This window comes from Onychomys torridus, chromosome X, assembly GCF_903995425.1.
Source record: "Onychomys torridus chromosome X, mOncTor1.1, whole genome shotgun sequence".
Taxonomy (NCBI): Eukaryota; Metazoa; Chordata; class Mammalia; order Rodentia; family Cricetidae; genus Onychomys; species Onychomys torridus.
In genome coordinates, this window is record NC_050466.1 from 125,854,024 (window position 1) to 125,873,176 (window position 19,153).

Genomic DNA, 19,153 nt, shown 5'->3' on the forward strand with positions numbered 1-19,153 from the left:
AATTACTTCACTCCTCATCAAAGAGATGCTAATGAATGGCAAAAGACTAGAAAAAGAGCTTTCTAGCATATCTACCAACTTGATTATGTGACTCAAAGAGTGAATTCTATTCCAAGGCCTATCAGGCAGGAATCTGTTACCTTCTATAGGTTACTTCTTACTTTAAATCATCACACTTTGAGTAAGCTGTTGCCTTCCCTACAAAGCCCTATAATTGAGTGGAGTTCCTTGGGCTATTAAAGGGGACAAGAGGGAGGGCACCTGACAGGGCTCTTTGTTCCATCGGAATATTTCCTCTTTAATTCACTTTCTGTATTGGGCTATCAAATGAGATTCACTTAAACAAAGACACAAGTTTATGATTCTGTGTTTATGATTTATGTGAGAAAGTCTGTGTGTTTTGGTTTTAGCTGTAGCATTCCCTGACCCTGCCAGGAAGATTGTAGTGTTGTCTTTACATATGCTTTAAGAGAAGTGATCTTCAGAAAACATCCCAGACACTTCTTTCTCAACATCTTCAGACCAAATCTGCCCTCTAGAATGTAAAGACCATTCCACTCCCACACCCATCTCACCCAGAAAAAAAGTTTAATCATGGTATGAAACATGTTGCATGTGAGACTTGGTAACCTCACACTGATATTAATCAAAGAGATAACTGTAGTGATACAGCTCTTACAGGGATAAAATAATATGAAAATAAATATATAAATTTAAATATACCTTGAACCAGAAATTGGGCATGAGCTAATGAAATGAGCGATGTTGAGGGTGATTATTAAGTATAGTCACTTTTTCAGTGGTAGTTATTTTTCATTTTAATTTCATTTCAACTTTTAAATTTTGGGTTAATGTGGTGATATTGTATTCCCCAATATATCATGCACCCTAATAAATTTATCTGGAGTCAGAGAACAGGACAGCCACTAGATATAGAGGCCAGAAAATGGTGGCACACGTGCCTTTAATCCTATCACTTGGGAGGCAGAGATCCATCCGGATCTCTGTGAGTTTAAAGTCACACTGGAAACAGCCAGGCATGGTGACTCATACCACTAATCCCAGGAAGTGATGGCAGAAAGCAGGAAGGTATATAGGGCATGAGGACCATGAACTAGAGCTGGTTAAGCTTTTAGGCTTTTGAGCAGCAGTTCAGCTGAGATCCATTTGGATGAGGAGATGAGGACCCAGAGACTTCCAGTCTGAGGAAACAGGATCAGCTGAGGAATTGACGAGGTGAGGAAGCTGTGGATTGTTCTGCTTCTCTGATCTTACAACATTCACCCCAATACCTGGCTTCAGGTTTGTGTTTTTTTTATATATATATATATATATATATATATATATATATATATATATATATATATATATATATATATATATATATATATATAATTTACATATCAGCCAGGGATTCCCCTGTGTCGTACCCCCCCACCTTCCCCCCAGCCCCTCCCCTCCATTCCCATCTCCTCCAGGGCAAAGACTCCCCTGGGGATTCAGCTCAACCTGGTAGATTCAGTACAGGCAGGTCCAGTCCCCTCCTCCCAGGCTGAGCAAAGTGTCCCTGCATAGGCCCCAGTTTCCAAACAGCCAGCTCATGCACTAAGGACAGGTCCCAGTCCCACTGCCTGGCAGCCTCCCAAACAGTTCAAGCTAATCAACTGTCTCACTTATCCAGAGGGCCTGATCCAGTTGTTTTTATTAATAAGACCTTCTAACAATTCGTGCTACAGGTTAACAAACAATAACTGAAGCAGAGACTGTGGAGGAGCATTGCTTAATGGCTTGCTCCTCTCTTCTTGAGTTCCTGCCCTGATTTTGCTTACTGCTGCACTGTTACCTGGAAGTATAAATGAAACAAACCCTTTCCTTCCCATGTTGTAGTTGGTCACTGTGTTTTATCACATCCATGTTGAGAAATGCTAAGACAATGATCTAAGAGTATTTTACATAAAATACCAATGATTTCTTTGTACAGAACACTGTTGTTTTCTTTTAATTCTCCAGCTTTATTTGCTGAGTCAAATGGAGTATATGTTTCAAATTATGATTCAGATTACGTTCTTTCCTTGAGTAATTTATATGTAAATATCATTGTTAAATGATGAGACATTACTGTTATTATGTAGCATGAAAAAGTATTTATAAATTACTCTGGATATAGAAGAAAACAAACAATAATTGTATATAGTAATGGAGTTGAGTGGGGTATTTTGGTGTACTGATCAAATCAGGGTAATCAATATTTCCATCTCCTTATCATTTCAGGACCACAGAAATGGAGCAATAGCAAAATGAAGCATAGGTTCCTTTGACATCACTATTTTCTTACCTTTATCTTTATTTCTCTCTTGTTGTTCCCTCCTGTAGTCCCTTGGCACCTGCCCTTGCCTGTCTTTCTTCTGTTTCCTCTAGTTCTCACAGCTTCTCACTTCCTGGACCCTTCTCCTTTCCTTTCCTTTTTTTTATTTTATTAAATCTACATTGCTATCCTAACTCCAACTTTGAAATGCCCTGTAGTTCCAAACCTTGAGTACTAGTAAGGTCACATAGGGTCACATCATGAATGCAAGTTGCCTGCTACATGTTTCTAACAAGAGATTAGAATGACCATATGGGTTGTCAGAGTCATCTGGTATTTATTTTATGGTATTGGCCAATGATTTCTCCTTGGAAAAAAAGTATTCCAGAGCTAGCCTGGCACCTAATAAGTCAGTACTACCTAATTATCTTTTATTATCAACCTATTAAGGCGATAGATCCCTAAGTTCATTTAAAATGGCTCCTTAAGGATTAAGCAGCAAAACAACAGCTCCTCATAATTAGGGGACAGGTGAGAATTTGTATGTAAGACAATACAGAGGTAAATTAGACTACAGTGCTATTGCACTGTAGTGTGAAGTTGGAACAAAGTATGGCATACAATAGTTTGCATATATTGGTTTCTTTTTGCAGGCTGGATTCTATTAACCCTTTTAGAAAAACAAGGAATGTCAGAGCCTCTCATGAAATCAATAAACACACCAGAGTAGCAATGTGCTCTGGCATTTAACCTCTTAAATCCCAGGTCAGGAGTAAACTAAATCATAACGTGTCAACTTGCCCATTGCCAAATCCTGCTCATAAAGCATCAAGTAGAAATTCTAAAATGAGAAGGAATCAGGACAGCAGGAGATTGCAGGCACCAGCCAGAATACAAGCTGATTATATAAATCCCCAATATGCATACATACACACACACACACACACACACACACACACACACACACACACACACACATCCTTGGTTCTACATTTCCAAACTAGTAGAGAATGATCAACCACAGAAGGATCCATTTCCTCTGTACAGGGAAAAACAGAATGATGTATGCCAGATGTTTATGAATAGTATGCCTCATTTTTTGACTTCCCTTGTCTGTCTCTGCCCAGAGACTGTAAAAAGCGAGAGAGGGTGTCATGCAGCATGGAGTCTGAATTCATACTCCCTGAATTCATATATTGATTTCTACATTATTAGAAGTGTGACACTGGGCAAGCTGTTACTTTTAATCCTACAGTATAGTTTCTTTGCCTGTCCATTGAGGATCATAATAGTATGAGCTAATTTAATACTAATCAGTAAATCAATTTTATGTATTCATACTTGCTATGATCATATGTATACTGATGTTGAATATAGATGAGTAAACCTTCTTACTCTTATTGTTTAATGATATTTTCCATTCAGTAGATTTCCTGTGGACTCAGTTGGGAACCCACTCAATATGAATAACATAATCTCCATGGGAAAATGGACTGTGAATCCCCATTGCTCAGCTTACCACAAGATTTCTCAACCATACCCTACCTGCTTTGTAAATTGTTCCATTGTATTTGTAGCGAGACTTATACTTGCAAGCATATTTCCATGAAAGTCTCCCAGTTTGTTTTTCAATGACTTAACATAAACTTTATAAACTGCTATAATGAATTGAAGCTACAAACTAAAGCTTTTTAATTAAATAGTCCTATTTCAGCACTGCCTTAATGGAAATTTATAATGGAAATTTATGGGTTACATATGGATTGACTTGAGACTTCTTTGGAGAAATGTGGTAACTTCCACAGTGAGGGCTTTGATCTTTCTCAACTGAGGAAATTGCCAATAAGGTAAATTCAATTACTGCTCCAATTAGATACACTGCTTTCCTCTTAGTACTTGGGTAAATTCACTTGCACATTAGGAGTAGTGAAAACTTTAATGGTTGCATGTTATTGACAAGGTACTTATAGTTATCATAGGGATGCCTACAAGACTAGAAAATTTTAGTTACATTTAGTTACAGTGAAAAAACTACCATTTTAACTGCCAATTTTTGCATATTTCTAATATAAATGCAGTCTATAAGTCATGGTCCTATAGTGCCTCACCTTAGGAAAAATATACCTTACTTAATGATCTAATATGCTCAAGTATGAGGATCTTCCTTGTTCAGTGTCAGATAGAGAAAAGAAATTTTTGAAACTGTGAAGTTTCTCGACACAATTTTTTCAAGTTTCTGGGAGCACTTGTTATCCCACTCTTATCTCGGGTTTGTCTCAATCAAACATGTTGTGCTTAGCTTGATCCAGATGTTCCTCCCTTTGATAGTTTATCCTTATACATACTGCTCATAGAACTTTCTTATTTCTCCCCTAGCGAGTAGTGGTAGTCAGTATGACCAAATGCCAGACGTTGCCAACTCAAAAATTGTGGTTTTCATTTTTTGCTTATCTGCTTATAATTTAGCAGAGTACTTTATGTCCTAAACTTTAATGTTTTGTATATCAATTTGTTATATTCCCAAAGCAACTAAATTCATAAACTTTGGCTTTTATTATACAATAATACATCCTTTAATATACGCATTTTCAACAAATGACGATGAAATTCAGAGATTATGATGGCTGCTATAGTTTCTGTTTCCTTGGGTTCACAGGAAGAGTGACAGATCTGTAAATAAAAAGTACAACCAAATGCATTGTAGAAATAGAATTACGGACTCTGGAAGCTCAAAAGAGGGGAAGGGCAACTATTCTCCTTTCTTCAGATTGAGGGACACAAGATCCTCTCTGCTAAAACACAAAGCAGTCCTCTGAAAGCTGAAGTGGTTGAACACTGCATCTACCTGAGCAAGATGCCAAAGACTGAAGAGGAGATAACATTTATGTTAGTGCCCAAAAGTCAAGTAACAGTTTACCAGATACTAGAAGGAGATGAAGAAAGCAGGAGAGGAAACTGAGAAAGAACATTTCCTATTCAGGATTAAACAACAAATTGGTGTGATTAATACATGAGCTTTGGCTAGTATGTATGGGTGGAAAGAGAAAGTTCTGGTGTGAGAATAGAACAGAGGAAAGCTGAAAAAGGAAGAAGAAAGAAAATCATACCATATGTCATGCCTCTCCTTACTGTGTCTTGTGGATCAGTGGTTTGGAAACAAGTATATTGATCCTCTGTTCCAATGAAGTGTTGTTTGGAATGATAAACAGAAATAAAAAAGCAAAACTCCTTTGACTGAATCATTGTACATGTGAACATAGGGTCCTAAAATCGGTACTTTTTCTCTCCACCTTCTCCTTCTTCCTCAAATGCTCTTGGGGAGGAATCTAGGGCAATACCATCTGAAACTCATATCTTTGGAGAATGGGAAGCCACTAAGAACTTTAAAGCAGATAAATGAGTTATGAAAAGAAACATGTGAGGAAATATAATTGTTAAAGGGGGTAGGCTTAAGAACAAAAAAGTCTAAATAAGGAAAATCAATTAGGACAGTATGAAAGCTGTCTTAAGCAAAGACAACGATTAGAGAAGGAAGTGGATGACTGTGAAAGCCATAACTAAATGTTACGTTGGTAGAACCCAGAAGAATAACTCTTGAAAGTTGTGAAGTTGGTAGTGTGAAGCAGGAGAACACAGAAGCAGATAACTATCTACAAAATCTCTAGTCTGCTTTCTAATAGCCAACTCAGCTTCCTAGAATTTCCAGTCACTCTTTAAAAGTGGCACAGGATCACTCATGCCCAGATTTATTTTCCCCGTCTTCTTTGTCATTGTTGTGTTGTTGGCTACAACTGTATTTGTGTCTCATTAGCAAGGCAGTGTGTAGCAATTTTCTTTTTTATGAAGACCGCCCCCAGTTTACACACAGGATGTATTCCAAAAGTTCATTTTTAAGTTAATTATTTGGAACCTAGAGTGTATTTTCCCATAGAAACAGTCTTATACATAGTGATTAAGTTCCCAGGCCAGTCCACAAAGGCCAGTTTAGTCCATAATGTAACTGAGCATGTGGATTTTTGCAATGAAAATTAGGTAGAAATAATACTGTTGCAAATAAAACGAAAACAATAATTGAAAAAAGAAATAGTCTGAGGTTTCGTTTTCCTCGAAGGGCAGTGCTTGATGAAAAGCACATTTCATCCTAAGAGGACAAATGCAGTAGATGAAGATTGGACACTACAGCTTTTAAAATGCGTTTTAAGTAATGCTTCTGGGTAGGAGTTAAAATAATAATAATTATCAGTATTGTGTTCATTGTAGAAAGTTGAAAAATACATTTTAATATATTTTAAAAATCAAGTCACCAGTAATTGTAATGCCAGAGAGAGCTACTTTTAACAAGTTGGTTTGCCTTTACTTTTTTCTTAATCTATGCAAATTTATAGGGCATGTTCATTGTACAAAGTGGTAGCTTTTAGTTTCATATGTGCATATGCACCTGGATAATTCTGTCTTGTCCTTCATCACTCATTCTTTTCCTTTTCCTCAATAGTGCCTCTTCTACTTCCATGTCATAGGAAATCTAGATGTCATGTATGAAAGAAAAGGTACCTTTCTTTCCGGGTCTGACTTATTTTATTTCCTTTACCTCTATCCATATTCCTAGGAATGACATTATTTGTCTCTTATGTGTCCTTCCATAGTCTAGCAATAGTAGTTAAGGTGCATCCATGATGATGAACTTATACTATAACAATAACAACTAGCATTATTAGTGAAGGAGAATCAGATCAATAACCAGCCAGCTTCAGAGCTATACATCAATACAACTTGTGCTCAATCCCACCTTCCAACAGAAACCATGCCCATGTTATTCTCTAAAATGGACTCTTTTAAGACCTATAGTATAAATAAGAAGAAAATTGAGTTTTAGCCATGATTTTGCTATGTATATGCTGAATAAATTTGACTATTTCTCCTTTATAGGCCTTATATCTGATAGCCACTAATGGAACCCCAGAGCTCCAGAATCCTGAGAGACTGTCGGCTGTATTCCGTGACTTCTTAAATCGCTGTCTTGAGATGGATGTGGATAGACGGGGATCAGCCAAGGAGCTTTTGCAGGTGAAAATGAAATAGGACAATTCAAAGGGAGGAGAGTTGCTATGTTGAGCTTTTCCATGTCAATGTGAGACAGTAAGAGATCTCTGTTGAGAGATATGCAGTGAGAGTTAGGCTATTGCCATTCAGTTTTAGACCATAGGCATATAAGTATAGGCATGTATTTATTACATGGTTGGTTGATCATGTTGTCTTGCCAATTTTCACAAGAACTTGCATTTTAATCTATAACTAACTCTTTTGCTCTTCCTGAAATCTTATACTGCAAGGGGAAAAAAGACAAATGTGACTTTCTGGTATTGCTGGAACTTTTTTCTAAACTTTACTTGTGCCTCTGAATGTTATATGCAGAGGTAATTTTCTACATAACTATGCAATTTTTTTTTTTTTTTTTGGTTTTTCGAGACAGGGTTTCTCTGTGTAGCTTTGTGCCTTTCCTGGAACTCGCTCTGTAGGCCAGGCTGGCCTTGAACTCACAGAGATCCACCTGGCTCTGCCTCCCGAGTGCTGTGATTACAGGAGTGAGCCACCTCCGACTGGCGATAACTATGCAATTATTCCCATGATATAAAGTACTTTTGCTTGTGAGGCCAAATGGCAGACACCAGCTTGCCTGGGTGAGTAGCATCCAGTGGAGAGTGCCTCTATAATCATTTGTCCTTTTGATGGCTCTGAGAACCAGTATATAGGATGATAACTGGGGCCTGTCACCTCCCAAACTATGTATATAATCTCATTTGGTTCTTACAACTGTGTGGGATTTGTTGGTGACCTATTTTGCAGATGTTGAAATAGAGACTCACAAAAGTCTCGAATGGCAAAAGAGCTCTAATTTGAGCCTAGGATTGCCCAATTTTCTGCCATACATGAAATGAAAACTAAGGTAGATTTTTAAAAGATTTAATTTATAAAGCAGCACATGCGCAGGATTACACAAACAGTTTCACTGCTAGAACCCATTCCTTCAGGAAGAATATCAAGACCTGTGGCATCTAAGAACAACAACTGCTTGTCCTCGCTGTGACTTTGAATAATAAGGTCATTCAACAAAAGGTGCAATATTGGTATGCAGAATGCTAACCATAGACTCATTGTGTTCTTGCCTACTTCCTTGCATGGAAAATTCTGTTTCAATTGCTTCTAACATCCTTCTAGAGATAAGGACTCATGTCTGGGGGAAAAATTCTTGACCTCTGCTACACAAGATCTTATTTAGAGGAACTGGAAAGGCTGCACCACTGCACTGTTCCTTTTCTGCTGCCTGTGAGCATTTTCTAGATCATCATAAGGTCATAAAATATCAAATCTGTTATGACGCTTTATTGATCTTCTAATTAACCCTGAAATCATACATGCAAAACATAAACTTGTAAATACTTCACTTGAACTTTGTTCCAAGCCTGTCACCACATATATATCCCTGTACTGATATCTCTCACCCCTTTTTCCCAAGGATGCCGAAGATACAGGATCAGTAATGTAACCACACAGATAAATAGAGCATAGAACCAGTTATCTTTCATTGTTCTGACTCCAAAGGTCCTCTAGCTTATGTCACACAAAAGGACTCTGTTGTGGAGATTTTAATATACCTTTCAAAATGTTGAGTTAAAAATGACCAACAAACACTCTAGAGAAGTTCTCAACTGGTGGGTTGTGACCCCTTAGGGTCATATATCAGATATCTTGCATATTGGATGTTTACACTATGATTCATAACAGAAGCAAAATTTCAATTATGAAGTAGCAATGAAAATAATTTTATGATTGGAGGGTCACCACAACATGAAGAACTGTATTAAAAGATTGCAGCATTAAGGTTGGGAACCACTGCCTCAGAGGAAATGTCCAGCCCACAATGGAAAAGTTATATTGGAATGCCTTTATCAAGCTGACGATGCGTTGAAATTGTGACGAAAATGACATCTCTAAGAAATTAAGCAACGAAAGAAGCTAATGAGAGCTACGTTATAGTGAGAAACAGCAGAAAGGGGAAGTAAAGATACAAAGATCCACACCAGGGAAAGGTCTGCACCAGGGAAAGGTCCGCACCAGGGAAAGGTCCGCACCAGGGAAAGGTCCGCACCAGGGAAAGGCCCAATGTAATCGAATATCACAGGTCTGCAAAGAAGCAAATGTTTGAAAGAAGAAAAGGAGATTGGCTTGCATCAGCTCTTGCAGATGAGCCAGGAGAAATGGTGGAGACACGGCTATTGGGTTTGGCAGCTAGGGAGTCAAGGGTTTTAGAGTAAAATTGATTTTGATGTTCAGTTCAAGATACTTTTTCAAGTGTGAGAGCAGCTCCAGCACCATTCATCAGTTTAAGAAATGTAGAGTCTGGCCATTACTGAGGGAAATTTTCCAAGCTCCATATTGAAGAGTTTCTAGATGTGCCAAGTGAGTTTCCATAGGATTTCAAGACACTGAAAAACAAAAAAGAAATTCTGGACAAAAGCTGGCAGTGATTTTCTTTTAAATTAAATAGTATTTCAATGAGTGCTCTAAACACGTTTCAATGCGGGGGGGGGGGGGGGGGGATATTTGAAAATGTAAAGTTACATTCGCCCACAGTGGTTTTCAAGCTGTGAGTCATGACTCATTCGGGTCCCATATCATATATTTACATTATTACTCATAACAGTAACAAAATTACAGTTATTAAGTAGTGAGGAAATAATTTTATGATTGGGGGGTCACCACAATATGTATTAACATATGTATGTTGCAGAATTAGGATGAGAAGACTGCTCTAGCACAAAGGGAGAATTCTACTAATTCCTCCTTTTTTTCCTTCCTTTCACAGCATCCATTTTTAAAATTAGCCAAGCCTCTCTCCAGCCTCACTCCTCTGATTATCGCTGCAAAGGAAGCAATTAAGAACAGTAGCCGTTAGAACTGCGAGCCTTACCCCTCACCATCTCCCTGATGAGTAAGACTGAACTAAAACATGGAAGAAAAGACAGTCGAATGGGGTGGGGGTTCTTTAACTTTAAAGTGAATAGAAACTTCGTATAAGCCTTTTTCCTACTCCCTCAGACTATGTAATTTATTTGTAAGCCTGAACTGCAGCCCACACAGGGCAGCAATGTGGAAGTGACCATTAAGTGGTCACTTCCGCCGTGAAGCGAAAGAGCCAGTAGTGAATCCCACATTTTGTGCATTTACTTTGAAGAAAACGATTTCTCAAAGATGCACACTCCCTCTTCATAGTGTTGTGTTTGTTTTCAAGTTAGAGAGTAGTCCCCCTTGCATTCGAACTTCTTTCAAAACTCCTTACCCAATGTGATGTTTTTTCACTTGCATTGTCATTAGATGTCCAGAAAAAAATAAAAGATGTCAAAATGTTTTTTTTTTAAAAAAAAGAAAGAAAAAAATCAAAGAAAAAAAAACAAAACAAAAACAAACAAAAATGAAAAAAATAGAACAAGTGCTGTGTGAAGCTGTGGACGTCCATGCCCTAATAGAGTCGCAGTTTTTTCTTCTTCTTCTGCAGTGGTGGCTTGGTTTGTGTACCTATTTTTCTGCATTCGTATTGGAAAAGGTTTCCTTTAAGACACTTTCCAAAAGCAGAGAGGAATATGAGTGTTCAGGGTGGGCTTTTAAAAGTTGCGTCTAAACAGAGCGCTAATTGTGAGACCCTGTCACATTTTACAAGGATGCATAGGTAGTAGTTGAACGTAAAGCAGCTTGTTGGCCTCTGTGATAACAGAAAAAAAAAAGACACACACTGGAAATGTGGCAGCGCTTCTGGGTGAGTCTAGGTTCTGAACCTAGAAGATCCTGATTGGAGAAATCTTACTCACACAAAGATGAGACTTTCTCTGAGAGCCAAAAGGAAAATGCAGAACTCCTTGTTGGACAATAAATAGGCAAAGATAATAGCTAATTTAGTCCTCTCTTGTGCTCCTGTGACATAAGCATTGTACAATAGGCACATTATGAGGAAATAGATCCATTAGCCAACCTTCTTCATGATAAAAATTATTCATTTTGACAATTTGTAACACTTAAGAATTTTTTAAAGATCAAGAGATCAGAGATATAGTTAAAAAGAAATCAACTGTAAGAAATGGGAAGTCAGTGAAATATACATCCCAGTCAACATGGCTCTAAATACTTGATACATTTTCCCTATATATCTCTAATCTCTCTTTCAGGATATGGGTGTTCTTATTTTGTTACTTAGGCTTTTCTCCTTTTAAAGCCTGTTCATAAAAATGTTGAAAGCTCACCAAGAAAGTACTTTTGTTCTGTATTCATATATCCCAAGAACTATCAGTCCAATGGAATTCCTTTTGTGGCTTGAGGAAAATCCCGAAATTCTACTGTTATTTCAATATATATATACATATATATATATATATATATATATATGATTTGTTAGTTATTTTTAATCTTCTGAGAGTAGAAAAATTTCTGGAAAGTGTCTGCATAGAAAAGGATATGCTTCTCTTGTGAGTGTATAGTCAGTTTTATGAATTCTAGAAAGTTGTTTCTCTAAGCCTTTGAAAAGCCAGCAACCTATGCTTATACAACATGTCTGAATTTGTAGAGATAGAGAATCTGAATAGAGTTGGCCTACATTCAGCAAGAGGGGAAAGAGATCAATGGCATATGCCTTTTTCCTCTGTGAGGTACATCTGTCCATTGGACCATCCATCCAGTCCTTCAAATGAAAGCACTTTCTCTAGAGTTTCTGCTGATCATATAGTGCATATATGTTTATGTTGAAAAGATACCACTGGTGGATTTCCTATTTTCCTACATTATAAAATTAGAGTGGGCTTTGCCTCTCCTCTGAAAATATCCACCATGGAATAAAAAACAAATGAAATGTGAAAAGAAAAGAAAATGATTATATTACTTTCATGTTTATTTTGCAAAGAGGCATCTGAGCCTAAAATTCTAAATGTCACACCTCTCTACTGAGAGAGGAGGACTCTTAATTTTTACTTTATCTTATTTTAAATGAAGGATTTTTCCCACTTGTAGTGCCAGGGAATTCCACAAAATACCTGGGAATGCAAATAGAATACAATTGATGGCTATATTCTGCTAATAGAGAGAGCCCAAACCCTGGTTGGGAAGTCCAAGACATCAAATAACATTTTTTGCATGTTGTAAAGGCCTTTGTTGTTGTTATTGTTGTTGTTGTTGTTGTTACTGTTTGTTGTTGTTGCTGTTATTGTTGTTGTTGTTATTTAGAAAACCCTGGAGCAGTGATCCTTCAGATCACTGTTGGCAGAGAAATGGCTGCTCTTTGCACTCTTCATTCAGCATATTGACAGTGAGGGCCAGGTACCATCACTTTGTACTAAGATTTAATAATCTGTTCCAGTAGGCATTACTTGTACAAAATTATATCTATGTACATGTTCAAATTAGAACAGCTTCTGAAGTCTTTTCCCTGTGTTGAAGAATTACATATATTTCTAATAAGTGTTAGAGAGGAACTGTTTCTCATGCCAAAATGATGCTGAAGGATCCATATTTAGGATACTTGAACAACCTGACCTCCAGATGGTTAATATTTTAGCCCCTTTCCTTGATTTTGTTTTGAGCTCATCTTAATCCAGGTGAGTCTATCCAGATCTTTAACATTGCTAGTGTGCCCTGAGACATTTGTGGGCACATTTTTGAATGTTGATTCAAAAGTCCTGAGACAGGAATAGGGCGGTGGGAAAGTCAGGGAAGGGTGAGAAGCACAGTAAAGATTATTTATTTAAGAAAGAATAGAACATTAATATTGTAGCAAGGATCCGGTTCGTTGTCATAATCCCATGAGGATTTGGGGATGACACAATCCCCCTAAATCAGTCACCATGTTGGGAAATGACTTCGTTCTTGCTGATCTTGTCTATGTGTCATTGTAAATATTTGTGCGTCCATGCTCCATTTTGGCTACTGGATGGCCAAGTCACATGAAAAGATTTAACTCAAGTATTTATTCTTTAATTGTGTTCTTCAGGTTTCTTTCAGGCTTGTGAATTGCACCTACAGTGTTTTAGTTTAACCACCTAGTCCCCACATCTATCTCTCCTGCAAAGCACATTCCATTGCTAAAAGAAAAAGAAATATAAATTGCTTCCTGTTTTCTGTATAACTGTTTTTGATAGTTTGAGATGTTTGTCTATAATGGATATTCTCACCTCAAAGATCGTGTAAATAATTATATTCGTTTCTTCAATGGATCGTTTATTTCTAATGAGGCTGCCAGTTCTCAGAGAGAGTCTATGAAGTCACTTTGAAATAACACACACAGGGATTACATCTATGTAAAAAAAGTGTGCATATGGATAAAGACTGGGAACACAGATAATTGGAATTGGTTGTGTTAGGGTGGTGGGATTATGTGAAATTTTTTTCTTTAAGAAATTTTCTTTCTTTGATATTATTATATTAATTTAAATAAATAAAAAACAGAAAGAGAACTATAGAAACATAGAAGAGATGCCAGGAGCAGATGCCTTCTGGCCAGAGCCCAGAGCATGCAGGGCACAGATATTTCCTAGTTACAATTATTCTGTAGGCTTTATACTTGCCTAGGTACTGAGGTTGGCACATGCTCAGGTATGGCACATGCTTTCTTATGAGACTATTATCTAAGTCAAAGCTAAGGATATGTCACTGCTAGAACTCCAAATGTATTCTTCTGCTATAAAACAAGCTGCCCTCAGCTTTGGTATGGCATCTGGGTGTCTATTTTGTTTGCCTTAGATTGGAGAGCTGACAACTTGAATAGCCCCTTTGATAATATTTGTTTCATGTGCCCCTTTCTAGGTTGTCTTAAAATATTTTCAAAGTCTATTTTGGAAGGACAGAAGGATAAAATAGCTAATTTTTACCATTTCCTTCATAACAAGACCTATCATTCTGGAAAAAATTCTTTAAAATGGCCATAGGCAAAGCCCATTGATTTCAATAGAAATTACCATATATAATTAAACTTAACTCTAAATTGCTTAAGAGAAATATTTAGGATTGTCTGTCAGCATTCAGTTCCAGTCCTGTTAGTTTTGGCTTGGGATGGTCTCCCTGTGCTCTTGTGCTGCACAATTATAGCTTGTAGTCAGCGACTGTGGTTTTTCAAGAGAAAGAGAGACCAGCCACCAAAAGAGAAGAAATTCCTCCTAACTCACCAAAGCAATTTTAGGTGAGAACTTCAATAATGTATGTCATACAGTGTCAATCAAAAGCAGACCCTACCCCCATAATTCTTTTACTTAGCTATTGACAATACATATGGAAGTCTTAACCTTGCCATCCTGGTTGAATCTAGCCCTTCTCTGAGCTTATTGCAGTTAACATTCATCTAAACAAATGATGGAGTGTGGTACAAACATCTCCCAGTCTTGGAAGAAGAAGCCTGAAATTCAGCATTTGTAAACCGACAGTCTAATGGGCCTGGGACTTGGAATAACCTTAACACACAATACTGAACATATATTTGCATGTGGATTGGAAAGGGAATAAATAGGGCCTTGGGAATAAGGGAAACGTTTCTCTTATGAAAGAGATTTTCAAAAAAGACATATTTCTACTATAGTTTTTAATTGTTTGGCTTTCAGTTTTATCACTCCTTTTCTGCTTCATACTCCTTTAGTAATCAGATATATCTAACCCAACTTCTCATGCATGGGAATGTCTGTTTATCATTAAACAGTATCTAACTGAATCTGAAAATGTGGGAATCAAGATATCACCTTGTGCACACCTCTGACTATAAATAAACTATCAACTTGTAGCATTTAATGCCACTTAATATCATTGAACTTGAAAGGTAAATTTATAAAATCTAATTAGTGCCATTAACGTCTCCACAGAAGCTGCCATCGGGTGAATGCTGTCTTGTAATACCAACAGTAAGGCAAGTACTATGTATGTTCATCCAATTCAGAACCTAGAAACAAATTGACAACAATGTAGAGAATGAGTCAGATGCAATAGAAGTGACCCTGGCCAGGAAAGAGACATAGATGTTAACATGGGCATTTTGCTTAACTTGCTGTGTGACCTCGAGCAAATTACTTGACCTTCCTATTTATTCATCTATAAAATAAGGATGTTGAATTAACTGCTCTTCAAGGTCTTTCTAAAAGCTCTGGCATTGTATGTGGTAACAGTTTGCCTTGCAAAGTTAACCTGCCAAAGCGATGGCAAATATCACAAGCTTAAGCCTGGATCTCTTATGTTGCAGTTACATAGAACTATGTAAGATGGAAAAACTCAAGTAAATGAAGTTAACAGCACCAGAGAATGTAGATCAAACTCATGGAAACCTTCCAACTTCTTCACAATGGTTTTGTTTTTATTTTAATGTCATTTTTCCACTGAATGTTCCCAGTTTTCATTTTCTATACACTGTGTGTAAAGTCTGGTTTCCATTAAGCTGTGGCTAGCATTTGCTACTAGAACAGCAATTCACTGTCACATTTCATAGAATAAAACTTGGGCCTCTCTTTTCCTATGAAGCAGTTACGGGCCTTAGAGCATTAAAGTAGAAATGGCACAGGATGGCCGAACCCAAGCATTTGAATGGCTAAGACCAGAGTGGACCTATGTACTTACAAGTTGCAAAAGAAAGAGCAACAGAAAGGCAATTGCATGCTTTTAGCAAACAAATTAACTGTTGGGTTTAAATAACACATTTCTCATGGAAAGTCCCACAGCAATTTGCTAGTTATATAAGCATGCTATTGAAAAGAAGATAAACCAGAAGTTAGTTTGGTGGATGGTCCCTACTGTCTGCCTACAGCAGAGTGCCAACCAGCTCTGAGTATGAAATTCAAGTTCAATGTGTGTGCTTGTGTGTGGTGTGCTTTTTGGACCCACATATACTATATTCATTAGTGACGGTACAATCTTTTACTATTAATGTGTTGAGTTTAAAAATCTCAGTACATCTGACAGTAGGAGCCAGTTCACATGGATACCGATGTCTACTGGGATTGAACTCATAACCAAATAAAATAAATTGAGGAGGATCTTCATTTGCACCAGTTATCGGCGTTGTATCTCATTTGGCTGTGCATTACTTTTGTTAAAATGTGTTTTTGTAAACCCATGTGTAGTGAAATTCTTCTGTAATTTTGAATTAATGGTATTTATGGTCTTATGTTTGTTTGATTTTTAAGTAAGTTATTTCTTTTGTAGACTTGCTGATGGTATGACTCCATCCCTCTGCCCTCAGCAGCTGATCTTTTTGAGGATTTTAATTTTTGGTATTTTTATTTTAAATTGTGGTTGAAGCAATAGCGATTTGAAATATGGATTGTGCATGACTGTGTCTTGAGTGTAAAAATATTGCAGTTTGAAACTTGGACCTAAAGTATTGCAAATAAAATGACAAACATCAATGATCTGTTGTTTCTCTCTTCTGTCACTCTCCCACCCCACCCTGATTTCATCAGTCACTTTGCCGATTTCACATTTTGGAAGGTATCACACTCTTACAGGTATAGAGGTGATAAAATGGCCAGCATTTTACCAATGTAGGAGATGATGCTCCACAGAATCTTTCATTGAATAACTCAAATTCTCTATCTGGCTTTTACATGGACTAGCTCAGAGAAGTAAATGTGTATATTCAATACAGGACAAAAACCTGGTGGATCCCAAAGGTAGATGAAGGAAAATCCCCACGAGAATTTGCATGTAACAAACACTTGGATTTTGATCATCTTTCTGTTTGGAAATTCCTAAACATACAATGCCATGTTCATGATGTTTTGATTTGTCTTATTTATCTTTTTTCAAAGATTTATTTTTTATTCATGTGTCTATGTATCTACATTAGGTGCAGTTGTGTGTTGGTGCCTATGAGGGTCAGATAAGGGCACAGGATCTCCTGGAAGCAGAAGTCCAGGCAGTTGTGAGACTCCCGATGTGTGTGCTGGGAACTGAACTCTAGTCCTCAGCAAGAGCAGAAAGCACCCTTAACTGCTGAGCCACCTCTCCAGCTTCTTCTCATATCTTATATCAATACATTCTTTTCATTTCTGCCTTTGTAGTTAATCCCCACATCCAATTAGTGCTGACCCACAAGCACGTGGGTGTGTGGCTATCTACTGAGACATGAGCAAAGAGTGACTCTTCCTTCCTCAGCAGCCAACAACTACCAGTAGCTCTTCCAATATGGGTGGGTCCTTGGGATCCTTCCTGATCCATAATGGAATTTTGACTGACTTGATTTTATTCAGGTCTTATGCAGGTAATCACATATTCTGTGAGTTGATGTACAACAGCCATGTCATCCAGGAGTCAGCATTTCATAGCTCTACTCTCCACCTGCCAGTTGCTATGTTCTTTTGGCCTCTGCTTCCATGAAGTTCAATGGGCCTAGTTAGAGGGAGATTGATATAAATGGCCTAGCAACAGATGGGAACTAATACTTACTTATCTTTAACAGTTTGAGCAGATATGTGTCTCTGCATTAACCACTACCCTCAGAAGTTTTTCTGAGCATAGTTGAGAGGATCACAGATCTATGGCTATAAACATAAATGGTTAGAATTGCAGACTGACAGCATGACCATTTAGCAAAACAGTAACAGTAGGTTCCTTCTAGAGTCTATGATCTCCTTAGTCATGATCTTTTGACCAGATTTATGGTTCAAATCATGAAATCCCTCCAGTGGAGAAACCTCATACACAATCAGAAAGCAGTCCTTCACCCATAACCATTACACAACTATTGCATCAGTGGGGCCACTTTGCCAGCAGATCAATATTACAGCATGCAGTGTCCAGCACTGAGTAAAACCACTGATGTCTTTTCTCTCTCTCAGCAGCCTGCACACAGAAAGCAGACTTTCTGACACTACAAGCTAGCCAACTTAGAGAGAATTTCTTGGTAAATTTGAGGCTTATTTTTCTATCTCTTGCATCCAAAAGTAAGTGTTATCTTCAGCAATAAGGTCTTATCATCTACTTATGGTGGAAAACCAACAGCAGTGGCAATATCCTGTGTTTTGGGGTGTGCTGGGGTCTTTCTGGTCAATACCTGATAAAGAGGTAGCCTGTACCTGGCACTGAAATTTCCTTTAATAATCCATATATTCTGGGAGCACATTGCCCACATTGCAAACTAGTGGATTTCCATAAGGCTTCATGTATTCTTGGCTTACCCACCCCCTACATTCCCTTCTCCCTAACTGCCCTATCCCCACTTAAAACTTCAACCCTGAGTATAACTTCCCTCTCATTTCATGTCATGTGTGTTCTCCTATCCTTTCTAGTTGAAATTTTTCTTGGGTTGGATGCAGATAAAACCACTTTAAGATTCCGTCTCACTAAAGTAAGTATGGCCCAAATCATGAATCTAACTGACAACAAAAGTTGTCATAGATGTGGAGAAAGTAGAAGCCTTTATACACTGTTGGTAAGAAGGTAAACTAGTGAAATAAATCAACCTGGAGGTTTCTCAAAAACTATAAATGGAAATATCATGACCCATCTGTATCACTCCTTAGTAAATGCTCAAAGGACTTTATATCATGCAATAGAAATACTTTCACATCAATGGTTCATTCACAATAGCTTGGAAATAGAAACAACAAAGATATCAACAAATGATGAATAGATAAGGTGTAGTTAGAGTTTTCCTGCCTGGCCCACAGTCAGGACAAATCTCTCTCACCTGCCAGGCCCATAGACGCTCAGAACCAACCAAGTAAACACACAGAAACTTACATTGTTTACAAACTATATGGCTGTGGCAGGCTTCTTGTTATCTACTTCTTCTATCTTAAATTAACCCATTTCTATTAATCTATACTTTGCCACGTG

The 19,153-nt window shown here is 37.6% G+C and overlaps 1 protein-coding gene across 10 annotated transcripts in view; it reads left to right on the forward strand.

The window, feature by feature from the left end:
* Positions 1-10,710, forward strand: part of Pak3 (p21 (RAC1) activated kinase 3) — a 275,597-nt gene extending 264,887 nt beyond the window's left edge. For all 10 annotated transcript variants that reach the window (XM_036174016.1, XM_036174019.1, XM_036174017.1 and 7 more), the window contains 2 exons: positions 7,232-7,369; positions 10,170-10,710. In XM_036174016.1, the coding sequence (XP_036029909.1) occupies positions 7,232-7,369; positions 10,170-10,259 (228 nt within the window). In that variant the 3' untranslated portion in view covers positions 10,260-10,710. The remainder of the gene's footprint in view (positions 1-7,231; positions 7,370-10,169) is intronic.
* Positions 10,711-19,153: the final 8,443 nt, after the last annotated feature.